Source organism: Bidens hawaiensis, unplaced genomic scaffold (genome assembly GCF_021521415.1).
Source record: "Bidens hawaiensis isolate Kalapana, Puna unplaced genomic scaffold, B.hawaiensis_p1.1 tig00002477_1, whole genome shotgun sequence".
NCBI lineage: Eukaryota > Viridiplantae > Streptophyta > Magnoliopsida > Asterales > Asteraceae > Bidens > Bidens hawaiensis.
In genome coordinates this window covers 2,067,423-2,084,883 of record NW_027491136.1, presented here as the reverse complement: position 1 = coordinate 2,084,883, position 17,461 = coordinate 2,067,423, and the positions used below count along the sequence as shown (strand labels likewise).

Sequence of the window (17,461 nt, the reverse complement as noted above, 5' to 3'; positions counted from 1 at the left end):
ATACCATCACTCAACGTTCGCGGCTCCCCTCCCGGGATATAGGGGTCGGGGGCTGTGATATTATAAGTTGGTGTTTTTTGGTTTTGTTTGTAAATAGCATCGGGTGGTTGTGTTGTATACGCTTTGGTTAGGGCCTTGCTATACTGTTTTCGGTGGTAATATAATGTTGGTCGTTCAAAAATAAATTAATATGTAACTTTGAATCGCCTAATTAACTATTGTGTCTTAAAGTCTTTATAATTATGCTTAATAGACTATCTTTTAAATTAAATTCCAATAACACTCACGATTATAAGTAACGAACATTGAATCAGTGGTAGATCCATAGTCAGTAAGAACAAAGAGCTGGTTGGTTAAAAAAGTTTTATCAAAGGCTAAAGGGATAAAAATACATTAATAGCTTAAATGAACTTGTGAACTCAAAAGAGTTAACAGGCAGGTTATCAAAAGAGTTTCTTAAATACATCTTTGTTTATATGGTCTTCTCAACAATTAATTTCTATATGGTTTTCTATGTAACTAGAGATTATATTGGATCAAGCATACACTAATTCTAATTTTTCAACTTTAATGATAATTGAAAGTATAACTTTGGTGAGTATTAAGCCTTCAGCTCGATTATAAAATCTTCGAATTTTATTATCGAACCCTTGAACTCGATTTTGAAGTCAATATTAATGTTAATTAAGATCCAATTTTTAATTAACATTTGTTTTTGGTTCAGGGGCGTGCAAGCGTGCAATTGTGCGAACATGAAGTCAAATTATGTCGGAAGACAATATGTAACTCTGATGATCACTTATTCCTAATTACTCGCTAGCCAGTTTGTACTTTGGAAGAACATAGGCCAAGTGAGATTTTTAAACTATATGATTGATTATCTTGGCAAAATGTGAGAAAAACATTAATCATTTATAGAATTAAGAAACGACTACCCCATAATGCAAGCAATTTATCAACTTGTTTTTACCTTGGTTGAACCCTAACCTAAGTCCATGGGAAAAAAATAAGCAAAACTCACAAGCCATATTGTGCACTTGTTTGAACCACAACATCGTTGCTAACAATCCTTTAAAGACAAAAATAGATAGAATGAAGACAAATGTTAATTAACTACTCATGCCTTCGAAATATACGTTTCAGGACTCGAGGAACCAAAATCACTTTACGTTGGGCTCACGAGTCAATTTTTTGGACCCAAAAAAAGATACTTAGAAGGAAATTATATCAACACAACTTTTTTGATAACAAGATATTTAGAAGGAAACTACATAAACACAATTTTTATGTGTTGTCGAGTAACATTTTCCACAATTTGTCTCTAAAATTGAAAATGCTCAGAAAGAAACACTAATGTAATAATATCATGTAAACGCATTGTAATATACACATATTTTTTTATTCTTTCTAAAAACATGTTTCAACCTTAATATTTAGTTTTTCCCCCCTAAAAACCCATTTATTAGATCACAATTGTAACTGATATTAGTACGAGGACACGTTATGTATATACGGTTAGTATATAACCTATCAATCATCTTGTAAACCTTAGCTACAATAATCAATACAACCTATAATTTTCACACACACAAATATTTTAATCCGTTTCAACCAAAATAAACCGGGTTTTTTTTTCCCTTTTGAAGTTCACATGATTTGAAGGTGACAGATGCCATTGAAAATTTGTTTCATTTATGATATTGCCAGCATATTATCCTAACGACAGACAACTATTTTTATAAAAGTTTGCATCATATAATAAGAGATTTTTTTTATTATTAAAAAAGCAAAATGATAGAAGGTAGTAACCATCCGAAACAGCCGGGAGATGTTAGTTGGGCATGTGAAATCCAAGATCCACCAATACTTATCGTTGAGTGGGGTCCAATTGAGCCTATTGCCTATCTCTATGCCCCCAATAGAGTTGTGACATGCTGTTTAGTTTCTATATTTTATAGAAAATGCATACAACAATCATACCATGTGACATTTTTTATATGATGTTTTACATGGAACATATGGCCCAAATAAGTATAGTTTTGATATCTAAGTAGAAAATGCATTGTAAGTTAAGTATGTCTTAAAGGAAATTTAGAACAAGAAAAGAAGAGAGAAAATATCTAAGTCATCCATCACACATTAAATAAATTAGCATCATTTTCTATATATGTATTATTATGATTTAAATTTTTGTACAATGAATTCTAAGTAATCAATTATGTTATAGTTCTTGTATAGTTGTATGAGTATGCATCATTGGTTGTTTTATATTATTTCATCAATAATTTCAAACTAGACATTTTCATTTGGGACCCTGCAGATTCACTTTCTTTCATGTTTAAAGGTTAGCCCTTTGTTTATGTGTTTTCATATCGAGAATTATTTGCAGATGAAGAGATGTCAAAAGGGCTTCTTACTCCCCAAAAAAATTCCTCCTACATCTTTATATAAACGTTGGTTTATCAAGAAGACACAAGAAAAACACTTCGAATTGTTGATTAATCGCCAGGGATGGCTTAGAACCAATCGTTCATTAGTACTGATTGAGATTGTTGTTCATATGAGATGCCAAATTTCCAAGAAGAAATGAGCCATTGTTAGTTAATTATGTTTTAAACTTATATTAGATATTACTATTATCTTACCTATTTTCATGATAGAAAATTTAGTTTCAGTTTCAATCATAAAACAAATATATGTGGATGTCATGCTAATACGTTTTATAATATTATTATTATTATAAAAAATACAAGATAAATTGACATGTAAAAGGAGCCAAAAACAAGTGGTCCATATAATCAAACTTAATTGTATGAGGACCCATCACGACAGAATAGCACCTTTTGTGTTTCCCTCTTGAAATGTGGATAACTATTTGTTTATCTTCAAAGCAAAGCTCTGCAACCAAAACTGTCAGGTAGTTTATTAAAACTTTACCAAATTCAATAATTTTTTCCCAAAACTAGTGTCGGTGAAAAAAGTATTTACCATTTTAGTATTTTAGTGTTACATGAAAACTATTTTTTAAACTAGTGTTTTTCATTTATTTTATATTCATCTTTATTTTTAAATTCTTTTATTGGAGTCTTTTAATTTTTTTATTTAGTTAATCGATTATTTATTTTTATAACATAATGCTTATGTATATTTTATCCATCAATCCACTATCTTTTTTTTATATATATATTTTCTTATCAGTCAGCTTTGCTTTTTTTCTTTTTTTTTTGTATTTTCACTAATTGTTATAATTCTTTTCTTCTTATTTTATTTTTTTATCTACTACTGTCAAACATAAAAACAAATAAATCATCTAAATAAATTCAAAATGAAATAAGAAACATAAAAAGATAACCAAATATTAAAACTTAACCTGCTACAAGCCACGAGTCTCAATATCAAATATAAATGAAAATATGAAATTCAAAGAACACAAACAAAAAGGCAAAAATGCCAAATGAAGTTGAGTCGCTACCGATCTCTATAACTATAAACAAATTAAAAAAATATGTAAAATAAACTGAATATGCTACACTGAACATATTTAAAACGAAAAGAATCCAGAACATCAGTACCAGCTAGGTTCGTTACCGTACCGGAACTTAACCCAAAAATAAATTCGTAAATGAACATATTTAAAACAAAAAAAATAACATAATTTGGTAAAACCCAGACGTTGCGGTGATTATTCGACGTGGATTTGATCGGTATCGGTTATGTTCATCAAAGTCTCGAAACTAAACCTAAAAAATAAAATTCGTAAAATGAATATATTTAAATAAAAAACAAAAATAAATACATTTGAAAACAATAAAAAAAAGAAATAAAAAGAATAGCAACGAGATAAAAAAAATAAGAAAGTTTTGTTGATAAAATATAAAAAAAGGTTAACTAATATAAAAATAATAAAAAAAGAAACTCTAATATGATGATTTAATAATAAAAGGTGAATAGAAAATAGAGGAAAACACTAGTTTGGTAAATAATTCTCATGAAACACCAAAATTATAAATACTTTTTCTATCAACGCTAGTTTGTTAAAAAATTCCCAAATTCAATAAATGTTGCAAAGCAAACATTCAATAGTTAACAAGTATTTAACAATTAAAAATATATAAAAAAAAAGTCTATTATTGGAACAATAATCTCCTTTGACAAATAAAAACTTGTAAAGAGTAAAAATAAGATTTTATATATATGTAACATGTTTGTGTTTATATGTTTAGATAACTAATAATAATAATCTTATTTATACATATGTTTGAGCTTACTAAAAAATTACTGTCTAAAAAACAAGGTTTTGGCAGAGAGAAACGCATGAGCACGCTAAACTACTAAATCCAATAGACAAAATATGTATTCAAATAAATATTTGTATCTTTCGCTTTAAACTAGTAAGTGGAATAATGCGTATCTTGTAGAAGCCTAACAAAAATCCAATCAGTCATCAACAATTCACCACCCCAATTAAACCCGTCAAAACTCATAAACACCAGTCATAGAAGCGCGTTCTCTTTCTCTCCTCTTCTTTCAACGGATATCAATAGTTGCTACGTCTTTTTTTCATAAGGTAACCCTAATAGATAAGCTAAGCACCGTATACAAATACATTATACAATTATTAGTCTTATCTAATAATGTTTCTAATTAACTGCCATCTTTGTTTGTGTTAAGTATCTTGTTGATGATCTTTGTTTCCGTTAATATTATAGATTCCGTTTCCACGTGTACATGATAATCATATATTTGCTTCCTTTTTCAACACTCTCTCCCTCCAAATAATAATAATAATGTGCAGCAGAAAGAAGAAGAGTGAGGGAGTCACATGCGTTTTCAACATGTTTCTATCGCCATTACTTCACCTATAACTTCCCCAAAACCCTAACTCCATCCTTTAACTAACTGAACACGCTTTACTTTCTCTACACTCACCTCACATTACAAATTCCTCAATTGAAGCTTCGATTCAACTTCAACAGCAGCTCTTTGGATGAGTTTGAGATCGATCTAGGTAGGTAGGCTTGCTTCAAATATTGGATCTCCAGATGGCACTGTTCAAGCGCTTCTTTTACCGGAAGCCACCGGATCGACTCCTTGAGATCTCCGATAGGGTTTACGGTACGTATTTATATACATATACATATTATTATAACCACATAATAATAATAATAATATAGTTTCATATTCCACCTGTACTCACCGTACTTTACGGATTTAACTCGTGATATCCTATTAGATTAGAATATTATTATTATTAGTTTTCAAATCAATTTGTTGGAATGTTTCTCCTCTAGTCATTGTTTGACTAACAAGTCAAACCTTGTTCTTACTTTTTAATTTCTTTTCTTTTAGGTTTGCTAATTGTTGACTTTTAAATTTGGGGAAAACTTGCTCGCTGCTCAATTAGGTTTAAGTTATTGAGAAATAGGCTATGCACTAACCAGTTAATGCGGAAAAAATATGGACATATATTTAAGACGGTGGGATATCGGTAATTTTAATATCATGTAAAATTCATACATATAGCAATTTAACGCTAATAATACACTATACTCTCTTCCTACCATTAACAATTTAATTAAACTTTGGCAACTTGCAAAACACTAGTAATCGTAGCAAGTAGGATCTGATTAACACTTAAAACACTAACACTGAACACTAAAAGTTGATAATTAAGACTTAACCCTGATATCGGGAATATCGGTGATATATCGGTCAATATGGTACTGATATTTTACCAATGGACCGATAACCAATATATCGTTGATATCGGCTTATGCATATGGCTATACATACTAAAAAAATGTAGCATAGGGGTTTTAGTACCTCAATAGCACAATTTCACATCGCCTGAACTTTAGTATGTCTGGTAATTAGTGAAATTCAAGTTTCAAGTTGACATTTGGAGCTATATTATAAGAAAATTCGAAACGCGTGCATTTTCTGTTGGCTTGTTGATCTCTGTTAAAAAAATAATATTGTTGAAATCTGAAACGAATCATTTGCAGTTTTCGATTGCTGCTTTTCGACTGAAGCACTTGAAGAAGATGAGTACAAGGTATATATGGGTGGCATTGTGGCTCAACTTCAAGACTATTATCCCGAATCATCTTTCATGGTTTTCAACTTTAGAGAAGGTGACAAAAGAACCCAAGTATCAGACATATTATCTCAATACGATATGACGGTAATGGAATACCCTAGGCAGTATGAAGGGTGCCCAATGTTACCATTAAAAATGATCCATCACTTTTTGAAGTCTAGTGAAAGCTGGCTTTCATTAGCGGGTCAACAAAACGTTCTTCTATTGCACTGTGAAAGGGGCGGGTGGCCCGTGCTTGCGTTTATGCTTGCAGCTCTTCTTTTATTTAGGAAACAGTATAATGGTGAGCAAAAGACTCTTGAAATGGTGTATAGACAAGCTCCTAAAGAGGTTCTTCGTCTTATAACACCTTTAAATCCACAACCTTCTCAACTGAGGTATCTTCAGTACATATCCAGGAGAAATGTAGGTTCTGATTGGCCGCCTCCAAACACACCGTTAGCTTTGGATCATATTGTACTTAAATTCCTTCCTTTGTTTGGTGAAAAGGGTTGTAGACCTGTCATTCGAATCTACGGTCAGGATTCATCTTCAACAACAGCCAATAGGGGCTCTAAGCTTTTGTTTACATCCTCCAAAACCATTAAACAAGCCCGCTATTATCAACCTGTAAGTTAAATCATCAGATGATTAGTTTCAAAATGCAATAATATAATACTATGACTTTGTGACTGCAGAAAGAGTGTGAACTGGTGAAAATTGATATTCATCATCGTGTTCAAGGAGACGTGGTTGTTGAATGCGTGCATTTGGATCATGTTAAGGAGGACATGATATTTAGAGTAATGTTTCACACAACGTTTGTGCGAAGTAATTTGCTTATTTTGAGTCGTGATGAAGTTGATGTTGCGTGGGATGCAAGAGATCAAATGCCAAAGAACTTTAAAGCAGAGGTATCCCTTTTTGTTCCTTTTCTAGTACCCTTATTTTGGAAGCACTTGAAGTTACAAATGCATACTTATATATGTATGCATCAGGTATGTTTTTTGGATGCTGACGCTCTACCATCTATGATCACTACAGAAGGAGAAGTTGAAGAGTTTTTTGAAGTGGAAGAGATTTTTAGTAATGCGGTTGATGGGCATGATGGTCTTTTACCTAAAGAAATAAAGGTCAATGCTGAAAATGGTGATATAGTTGATGCATTTGAAGACTATGAATCGAATGATGGAAACAAAAAGCCGGAAAATAAGATTTACCAAAACGGGTTGGGACATGTGAATGGTGGTTTGAAGCTTACAGTGGTGGTTGCTAATGAAGATGATTATAATACAGATGGGATTGTGAAGGAGGGGGTGAAAGGTAAACAACACGATGGGGTAGGTAAGAAGTTGAGTGGAAAAAGTTCTAGTAAGGGTAAGGTGGAAGTAGGGGTGAATGCAAGAGTTGCAAAAGCGAATGTCATATCTAGATGGATCCCGCCTAATAAAGGGCCGTATACTAACTCGGTACATGTGGTGTATCCGCCTACCAGATATAATAGTGCGCCTTCTATGCTGGCTGAGTTATTGAAAGAAGACCAAAAGGCGCTAGAAGTTGGTGTTTGTAAAGTGGAGAGTACAAACAAGAAACAAGTTGTTGTTGACTCTTGTGGGAGTAATTTGGAAGAAAAGTTAACTAAGGATACATCAACACTTCCTCCATTACCATCACCTCTTCCTTCAGCCGCTAGGGCCCCTCCTCCATCTCCGTCTCCACCTCCTCCACCTCCTCCTGCAACATATGGATCCACATATCCACCACCCTCACCTCCGCCCCCACCTCCGGTGTATGGAGCCCCGTCTGCATCCCTAAGTTCTACACCTATAATGTATGATGCACCATCAACTCCACTGCCCCCGCCACTACCACCTCCGCCTCCAATGCATGGAGTTAACACTCTACCTCCTCTAATAGGTGGACCACCACCGCCGCCACCACCACCACCACCACCTCCGATGAGCAGAGGGCCACCTCCACCTCCGCCACCTCCAATCCGCGGAGCACCTCCATCACTGCCAGATTGTCCACCGCCACTGCCACCACCTCCGCCGATGCGGGGACCACCACCGCCTCCACCACCTCCACCTGGAGTTCGTGCACCTGGGACACCTCCAACGCCTTGTGCTCCTGCACCCGTACCACCTCCACCACCTCCATCTAGTGTTCGTGCACCAGGTCCATCTCCACCTCTTCCACCCGGTTCTCGTGCATCCGGGCCACCTCCACCGCCTCCACTCGGTGCTCGTGCACCTGGGCCACCTCCACCGCCTCCACCCGGTGCCCGTGCACCTGGGCCACCTCCACCGCCTCCACTTGGTGTTCGTGCACTTGGACCACCGCCTTCTCCTGGAGCTCCAAGGCCTCCAGGTGTTGGTCCTCCACCACCTCTGCTCGGACCTCGTGCACCTGGACCTCCAAGTAATGGTCCTATACCCCCTAGAGGCCGAGGAATCATGCGTCCAGCTGGAATGGCTACAGCACCACGGAGATCTAATCTTAAGCCACTGCATTGGAGCAAGGTTGCTCGTGCCTTGCAAGGAAGCTTGTGGGAAGAGTTGCAAAGACCTGGAGAGCCCCAAAGGTATTATTCCACTTTCTACACCTTAATTTTGGTTTTCATCTCCATAATTAAGCAATATTTCTCTATATTTCTAATGAGAAAATAAATTATGGTCATCAAAAGCTTGTGGTCAGCTTAAATGGCCATAATGGTTTGGACCTTATTTTTGCAGACGTTTTGTACTCAATGTTTATACAGTTGACACATGTTTTCTTGATGTTAAGTATTTTATTTATTGGATTGCAGTGCACCAGATTTCGATGTGTCTGAACTTGAGACATTATTCTCTGCTATAGTCCCAAAGAAAGATACTTCTAAAGGAGGGCGGCGCAAGTCTACTGGTTCAAAACCTGAGAAAGTCCATTTGGTAATGCAATTTGAATAAGTTAAATATCTTATATATGAAGCCACTTTTATTCTTTTTGACAGATGACCTACCTTTCAGATGTAAAAGAATATCCTAATGTGAATATATAATCGATTTGGATGTTTATCAACCAGTAATCACCTTTAGAATATATATATATATATATATATATATATAAAGTTATGTATTTTTAGTTACTGGTGGCTGTTACATATCGACCTTCCCATTTTGCTATTGCAATTTTTTTAATAGGTTGATTTGAGGAGGGCTAATAACACGGAAATCATGCTCACGAAGGTTAAGATGCCGCTTCCCGACATGATGGTAAGTGTGGACTTCATATATTACTACATTAGAATAACGCCTCAGTATATTTGGCTTCTTGATTTTTTGGAAATTGATGCGTATTTTTTTTTCTCAATTAGTGTCATGAGTAAATAGAGTTCTTTTTCTACATGCTTGATATGACTTTATTTTTGTGTAAGAAGATTTGGATAGAGCACAATTATCCTAATCAACATAGCCATGCCAAAAGAACTAGTATCAGTTGGTTTGTTTCAAATGACATTCTTAAACCATGTTTTGAGGATGTTGCACTTTTATTATATAAATAAATAATATGCTAAAGTGATTAAAATTTATATTATTGCAACCACAGTTTATTGTTTGTTTAATAAAGCGAGGAGGTTTTTGTGCATTTTAAATGTTCTCCAATCTCAGATGACTTTCAACCTGTTTTATATCTAATTAAATCCTATAGCTTAACCCTTTTGACTTGTTAAAAACATAACCCTAATGTACTTTTTGTAAATAAATGGGTAATATTGCCTCTCATTTTAAGCAAACTTTTAAAATATGCGTTTGTAGAATGAAAGAACCCTGTATCCTTTTCTAAACAACATCATGAATCTTTTATGCTGCTTTTAAGTTTCATTATAGTTCCAAGATTAATTATATATGGAATATATAGCAGTGTTTTTGCATACTTAATTGCATGCCAATGAGTCGAATAGCATCAAGTTTTTTTATTTGGGCATCTACAGGCTGCAGCTTTAGCGATGGATGAATCAATTTTAGATGCCGATCAAATAGAGAATCTTATCAAGTTCTGTCCTACTCAAGAAGAGATGGAGCTTCTCAAGGTACTATAAATAATTTTATTTTATATAAGTGTTGTATTATTAGGTTGCAATATGCACGAGTCTTGTAGCTTAATTGTTCTATTTATGTATTAATGGTTATGCATTGCAACTGTTCAGAATTATACAGGTGACAAGGAGACCCTGGGCAAGTGTGAACAGGTTGGTAGCCAAATAATGAATTATTATTTCTTTTTATCATGATTTGCATGTCGCCTCTCACTTGTTCTTTGTTCTTTTTCAAATAAATTATCTCTTAGTTCTTCCTGGAGCTCATGAAGGTGCCACGTGTGGAATCAAAATTACGTATTTTTCTGTTCAAAATTCAATTCAACACCCAGGTATTCTTTATGTTATAGTTTGTGTGTTCTAATCACATACTAATATTATCATTTTCTATTTATTTGACATCATTATTATATTGTAGCTCTCAGAGTTTAAGAACAGTTTGAACACTGTAAACAACGCATGCGATGAGGTACTTTAATATAGTTTCTTTTTTTTTTCTAAATAATAGTGGTATTCAATATAATAGTTGACACCGTTTTGTAATCCTTACATTTGTTTTATTTTTATCTCATATACTTCTCTTTCTGGTGTTAGGTCCGAAACTCCGCTAAATTGAAGGAAATCATGAAGAGAATTTTGTATTTGGGGAATGCATTAAATCAAGGAACTGCTAGAGGTAAGAACATTAATATTAATAAATAAATTTGTTTCACATGCACTTCACGTTTGGTTCTATACAAATATTTTGCAGGTTCTGCAGTTGGTTTCAAGTTGGACAGTCTTTTGAAACTCACTGATACACGTGCTTCTAACAGCAAGATGACTTTAATGCATTATCTCTGCAAGGTACAAGTCGCATATGCATAACTGTTGCTATTTAATATTTATACATCTTTTGTTTCTGATAAATATACCACCATTTGTCAGGTTCTTGCCTCTAAGTCACCAGCCCTTTTAGATTTCCATGTGGATCTTGTTAGTCTCGAGACTGCAACTAAGGTTCATGTTAGCATATTTTCTCAAATTATAGTCTTCGATTATTGTTGGTAAAGAAAAAGATGAACAAAAAGGGTTGAATTGCAGATACAATTGAAATCTTTAGCAGAAGAAATGCAGGCAATTATTAAAGGACTTGAAAAGGTTAAACAAGAACTGGTTGCATCTGCAAATGATGGCCCTGTATCTCAAGTTTTCCATAAGGTAACTACAAAAAATCATTTTCATTACATTTTTAAGACTAGAAGAGTAGAAGTAATTACACAGATGTTCCAGTCCATGTGGTTTCGGCATATGCTCATATTGCACCTTTAGTCTCCCGGTTTAAAAAAATTACAACGTTGGACCAATTGTTTGCATGAATGTAACACTATTGGTCCCCGAAATTGATGGAGGTTACCTTTTTCCGTTAAACTTTTTAAAATGACTAAAATATCCTTATATCGAAAAAAAACATGGATAAGTGTATATATATAATTAATGCATTATTTCACCCACACTTATCGAAACATGTTAACCTCCATCCATTTCAGAGAATGGTTGTGTTATGTTTGTGTAAACGGTTGGTCTAAAGTTGTAATTTCTAAAAGTTGGGGGCTAAAGTTGCAACATGATCATACCACATGGACCATCCGTGCAATTAAGTATTTCAACTATAAATATAGTCAGACGATTGCAGTTTTAACAATACAATCTGCCAAGTAATTATATTTCTTGAACTGTTAAGACATTGAACGAGTTCATCGGCTTTGCTGAGTCAGAAGTGGCGTCTGTGACAAATTTGTATTCTGTGGTGGTAAGAGTCAAGAAACATAAAAACCCTTTTTTATAATGCCATCGTCTTCACTTTCTGGTTGTTTAATATCTTTTGTTTTATTTACAGGGTAGAAATGCTGATGCATTAGCCCTATATTTTGGTGAAGACCCTGCTCGGTGCCCTTTTGAACAAGGTAACATATAAACAATAAAGGTTTAATTTTTTTTATTAGAATTCTATGCTGGATAAATAACAAACACGTGGATAATTTTTACGGTTTGCAGTTACTCAGACTCTTCTAAACTTTGTGAGGTTATTTCGAAAAGCTCATGAAGAGAATTATAAGCAGGCTGAACTAGAAAAAAAGAAAGCTCAGAAAGAGGCTGAAATGGAAAAGTCAAAGGGTATTGAATGAACAAAGAAAGGTGAAAAATAAGCTGAATGGGATTTATTCTTCTTAAGATTCGGTCAAAGGGTCGGGCGAGACGGGTTAATGCAAGCTCGATGGTAGCCACATGCACAAACCCCTGAATTGCAAACATGTGAAGTGAACCGAATGGTAAATACTAAATACATACACAGAACAAGATGCACGTGTTACCGGGGAGATATGAAACTGATGTGAGTTGACCACATCAGATGGGGGTTGACCTTTGAAGTAATGGGCCAGCCATAGGGACTAATGTATAGTGATTAACCATGTATATATGCTAACTTTGATATTTGATTGTTTGGTGTGTATTATTAGAAGAAATTGGTCTATGTAAGAGTTTTAGAACAGAAACTGGCCATGGAATTTGTTGTATATATAGAACCAAATAGATGATAACAAGTTGGGAAAATAGGTTACTGTTAGTGTATCAAAAGTGCAGATTTAGTTACATTTTGTTAGTTGTAGAATGGGAAATTTATTTAGTATTAATTGTGTGTTCTGGTATTCTGATATGGTTTATTTTAGGGTATGTTTGGTATGCAGTAATGGAATAAGCAAGTGAATGGAATGGAATGAATGTAGGAATGAAATGGATCATTACACTATGAGAATAAAATGAGTTATTAGTTTTGTATTGTTTGGTATGTAGGAAACAACAAAGGAATAGAATACCTTTCATTAAATTTGACAAAAATACTCTTGCCTCTAAATAAAGAAGTTTTTTAACTTTTATAACATTAGCCATTTAAAATTTATATTAACCTGTAGTATATATAAAAAATACTTTTAACTAATACAATTTCATAATCATTTAAAATTTCTCAACAAAATTAAAATCATTCACCAAACGGTTTCCAATCGTTAAAAAAAAATCATCAAAAATTTGCTAAGCTTAAAAAATAAAAACAATCCAAAATATGTGATATCATGTCAAGCGGTATCTTCAAGCATGTCCCTTACCCATTCAAGTTTGCGTTCTTCATCAACCTTAAAAAGGATAACCATCAACTCCTCATTCTGTGCGAGCCTACATACAGCCTTGTTACACTGGCGAGTAGTCAAACCCACAACTTTGTTCATCTCTGCCCAAAGTTTGTTGCGTAGTTCCTCTCTATTGCTTTCCGTTCCAAAAACTCTATTGAATGTATCTGTAGCCCCCCTAATCTCCGAACCAATTATTTCTGCCGACTCTTTCAAGCTGTTTATTAAAGGATCCCAACTGTTGCGCCTATTTCTCTTTCGTTGTACACTTGATTCTTCTCTGGATGCAGCATATGAAGGACTGTTTAGTGGCTGGTCAACACATATATCATCTAAGCCATCTCCAGCAGCATGTTCTTCTTCTCCATTTATGTCAGATATAATATCGGCAGCAGTTTGCGCATCTCTACCAGTTGCTCGATCCTTTCCAAATACAACACACAAGTCCCAGTAGTGAGGAAATTTCTTTCCTCTCCATTTTGCTGCTTTTTTGTGCACCTAACAACGCACATCATCATGATCAGAGACTAAGAGTTAAGAAAATATATAAATGATAATATAAAAGAAAATACTATATAAAACAACAAACATATTCACACATTACCTTTATATAAGCTTAAGCTTGCCAAACAGGTTGGGGAGCATCGAACATGTTATTATTGTAATCCCAACCAAAACCACTTGTATTATTCCATGCCAGCATATCATGAATGACAAACCAATCAATCTTCATTGTCTTTATACGCGATTCTATATGTGGCTTTGCTTTTATGCCGGCTTCAGGTAGTAAGTTTGCAAGTTGTAGCTCCACTGCATTATAAAATCCAGGTTTAAACCCGTTATCGGATTTGTAATTGGATCACGCATTAAGCACATCAAGCATGGCTGCAACAAGCTTCTCATCTTCATTTTCATTCCATTTTCTTTTATTTTTTCTTGGACCCCTTTCAGAATAAAGTTGTAGTTCCATACCTTCACATCAAAAATTAATGTCGTATAAATAAACAAAAAAAAAACAGTTTAATGTTGTGTAAATAACAACATAAGATGACACACACATAAAAACATCAAATTTATTATAAGAAAACTCCCTATAACAAACAGTACCAAAATAACATAACTAAAAACACACTAATCTAGAGAATCATTGATGTTTAGATGTCCATGCATTAAACATAGATATTGCTAAATTTTGTCTGAAGTTAGTCTATTCATTCGAGGTCGCAATTGTTGTAATATGTTCCACATGTGAGCCAAGATCTTCGTCATCCGCGTCATTATTTGTGTCAATAAATTCATCATCATCAAGAGGATCATATGCCATTTCTCTTCGAATAAAGTTATGCATAAGACAACATGCAAATATAATTTTATTTTGTGTTTCGATCGGATAGAAAGAGGGACTTCTAAGTATAGCCCATCTTTTCTTCAAAACGCCAAAACATCGTTCTATAACGTTTCTTGCTGCTGAGTGCTTCATGTTGAAATACTCTTCAGGCGTTCCCGGTTTTCGTCCATTTAGCCAAGTATTCAGATGATATCATCTCGGAATGGTGAACAATACTGATAACTATGTATGTACATAATTTTATATGCTGAACAATACTGATAATAACAATATCTATATAGAGGGGAGTATGTTTTAGAACCATTCCTTTTAAAAGAAAAAAAATAATAAAAAAGTGGAACCTCGAGACCGTTACACATGTCAGATAGAGTGGCACTTCTGCCTACGGATGGTATGTGGCAACATTTTCCACGTTTTTAGTGAGACGAATACACATAAAAGTGGTTAATATAAATTAAGAAAAGTGACTACTATTTTTTTTAATATTTGTTGCCATACCTTTTTGGGCCTTTAAGGGTTGAAATTTACACGATAAGAGTTGAGTAATTAACTGGAAGTTAGTAAATACAGGTGTGGTAAAACAGATTTTGTCTCTCGTGTTAAATTTTTTCGTTAGATACTTGATCGACTAATATATTAAACTCACTTTTCATAAAATTGAGCATCTTATTTTCTTTAAATACAAGCAAATTATTATCACTATATATAGTTAATAAAATTTATTTATAGAAAAGGCATGACACATCGTGTATATAACGGTGCTATTATGCATTTATGCCATTATACACCGTGTTGTTATCTCATTTTAAACGGTGTGGTTACGTGGCTAGTGAATTACACAATGTTGTTATGTGCCTAAATCTAATACAATACTTTGATTACAAAATAAGTAAAGTGCTTTTATACAATTTTACATGAAACTGATATTGGTGTCAGAAACTTGCGTTATTGAATGGACGTAAATACTCTTGCCCCTAAAATCCATACACGTGTAAATGTGTCGCATTTCTGTTGCTCCCTACACTCTTAAGAATAAAATCAATTGGTACATAAACCGGACTTTGTGTGTGCGTGTGTTATGGTACTTAATTTTATCCAATAATAATATGTTATCATATTTCTTGTATTTGAAATTCTGCTTCAGTAATACAAATTAAGAAAAGTCATAACTAAATTTTATAATTTATAGTCTAAACGTGAGGGTGGCCTAATTACTAGTGCTTATTTGCTCATGCACCAAACCAAAATTTACCTACTTAATTAGTCAACAGTCATTCGAAGATGACCCAATTTTTATTTTGATATGAGTTTAGTGCAACAGTATTTGAATTTAATCATTTTACCTGTTTGATAATGCTTTAAGAGAATATTTTATAGTTGTGAGTTAATAAAGATATGACCAGAATATTAATTTAGTTATTGTTAGGTTAACTAAGGATGTAATAATCCGAACACTTATTCACTAAAATACCAAATCGAGCCAACTAAGCTTATATTAGAGCTCATGTAATAAACGAACTATTTATATAAATATAATAACCTTTTTTTTGAGACAGAATAACTATTTAAATATAGTTACCGAATAATTATTATTACATATAAATTTATAAATTATAATAAAACAACTAAATAATATATACTGCCTTATGCATAAAAGTACAATTATGTATACATGTATAGTTACGTATGTATATTAGACAAATAATGAAATAGTTATAAAATAATACGTTGGCTAAATCCAAGAGAGCCGGAGACTGAAAATTACTTATAGGTTGAGCCTGAGCATGCAAACTTTAACTCGTTCAAGCTTATTTACACTTATAGTAAAAAGGATCTTCAAAATTCAACTGACCCCCCCCCCCCCCCCCAAAAAAAAAAGGTCTAAAAAACTAAATTGAAAACTCTCAGTTTTGGTTTAGCTGTTAGTTATCTAAATTCCAAACCCTAGAGCGATACCTTGATTGCATATGTTGCATGAAGAACCCGATAATTTACATTGTAATACTTTTTTATTATAAGTTAGTTAAGTATGAAAGTGAATTACTGAAAAATAATTTTATGTATGTTTTGTTCTTATGATCATTCTAAATAATTTAAGAAAAAAACAATGGATAAAATAAAGAAAAATTGAAATTTGCGCAAAGTTGATAAGGTGAAATTTGAGTGTTTAAAAGTATTCAGTCAAGCTTGATTAAAATTGTAGTTCGGCCTAAATTGGCACTTCCTTTAGAATTGGTGAATGAAAGGCTTAATACCAACTAAACATGATCAATTTGTTGATGGATGTAGATTCTTTTCATTCACCTCATACTGACATAATGTTGGCTTTTAATTGAAGTTAAGTTTTTAATAACAATAATTGTAATTTTAATTAAGACTAAGAATATTGTGCATGATAAATTGATATTTTAAAAATGACCATTTATGAATGAGAGTTTTTCGTCAAAAAGACTCAAATTATAAATTTTAAAAATGATTCATGGAATTGCTCAATAGTAAATTTATTCTGTTTAAAAGCAATTTAATAAGTTTTTGAAATTGAAGTTCAGCTTAAAAGGCTATAAAAAAATTATAAATTATTCTGATGGTTATGATAACATGCTAATTGTTAGGAATGATATCGGTACCGTACCGGTACCGAAAATCCCGGTCCTGAAATTCTCAAATTTTTGGTACTAGTACCGGTAATAAAGGTAAAAAAGTTTGGGAATCCTAGTATACCGAAACTCAAAATTTTGGTACCAATTCAATACCGGTACCAATCAATACCAAACCCGAAATTGCTCATC

The 17,461-nt window shown here is 33.4% G+C and overlaps 1 protein-coding gene and 1 pseudogene across 1 annotated transcript; one reads left to right on the top strand and one right to left on the bottom strand.

Annotated features, from left to right (window-relative positions):
• Window positions 1–5,042: 5,042 nt before the first annotated feature.
• Window positions 5,043–12,806, top strand: LOC143619694 (formin-like protein 20). The gene is made up of 17 exons (XM_077091565.1): window positions 5,043–5,115; window positions 6,006–6,709; window positions 6,778–6,993; window positions 7,078–8,663; window positions 8,889–9,009; window positions 9,262–9,333; window positions 10,053–10,151; window positions 10,269–10,310; window positions 10,409–10,489; window positions 10,576–10,626; window positions 10,752–10,833; window positions 10,909–11,003; window positions 11,085–11,156; window positions 11,241–11,357; window positions 11,881–11,949; window positions 12,037–12,103; window positions 12,195–12,806. The coding sequence occupies exons 1-17, from the start codon at window positions 5,043–5,045 to the stop codon at window positions 12,323–12,325; spliced, it is 3,678 nt and encodes a 1,225-aa protein (XP_076947680.1). The 3' UTR covers window positions 12,326–12,806.
• Window positions 12,807–13,273: 467 nt separating this feature from the next.
• Window positions 13,274–14,294, bottom strand: LOC143619527 (uncharacterized protein At2g29880-like; annotated as a pseudogene).
• Window positions 14,295–17,461: the final 3,167 nt, after the last annotated feature.

Excerpts from the sequence above, each read along its gene's own strand:
- LOC143619694 (XM_077091565.1), top strand. The coding sequence starts at position 5,043 with ATGGCACTGTTCAAGCGCTTCTTTTACCGGAAGCCACCGGATCGACTC. Across the intron at positions 11,358-11,880 it reads TATCTCAAGTTTTCCATAAG|ACATTGAACGAGTTCATCGG; the intron begins GTAACTACAAAA and ends TGAACTGTTAAG. Across the intron at positions 11,950-12,036 it reads CAAATTTGTATTCTGTGGTG|GGTAGAAATGCTGATGCATT; the intron begins GTAAGAGTCAAG and ends TTTTATTTACAG.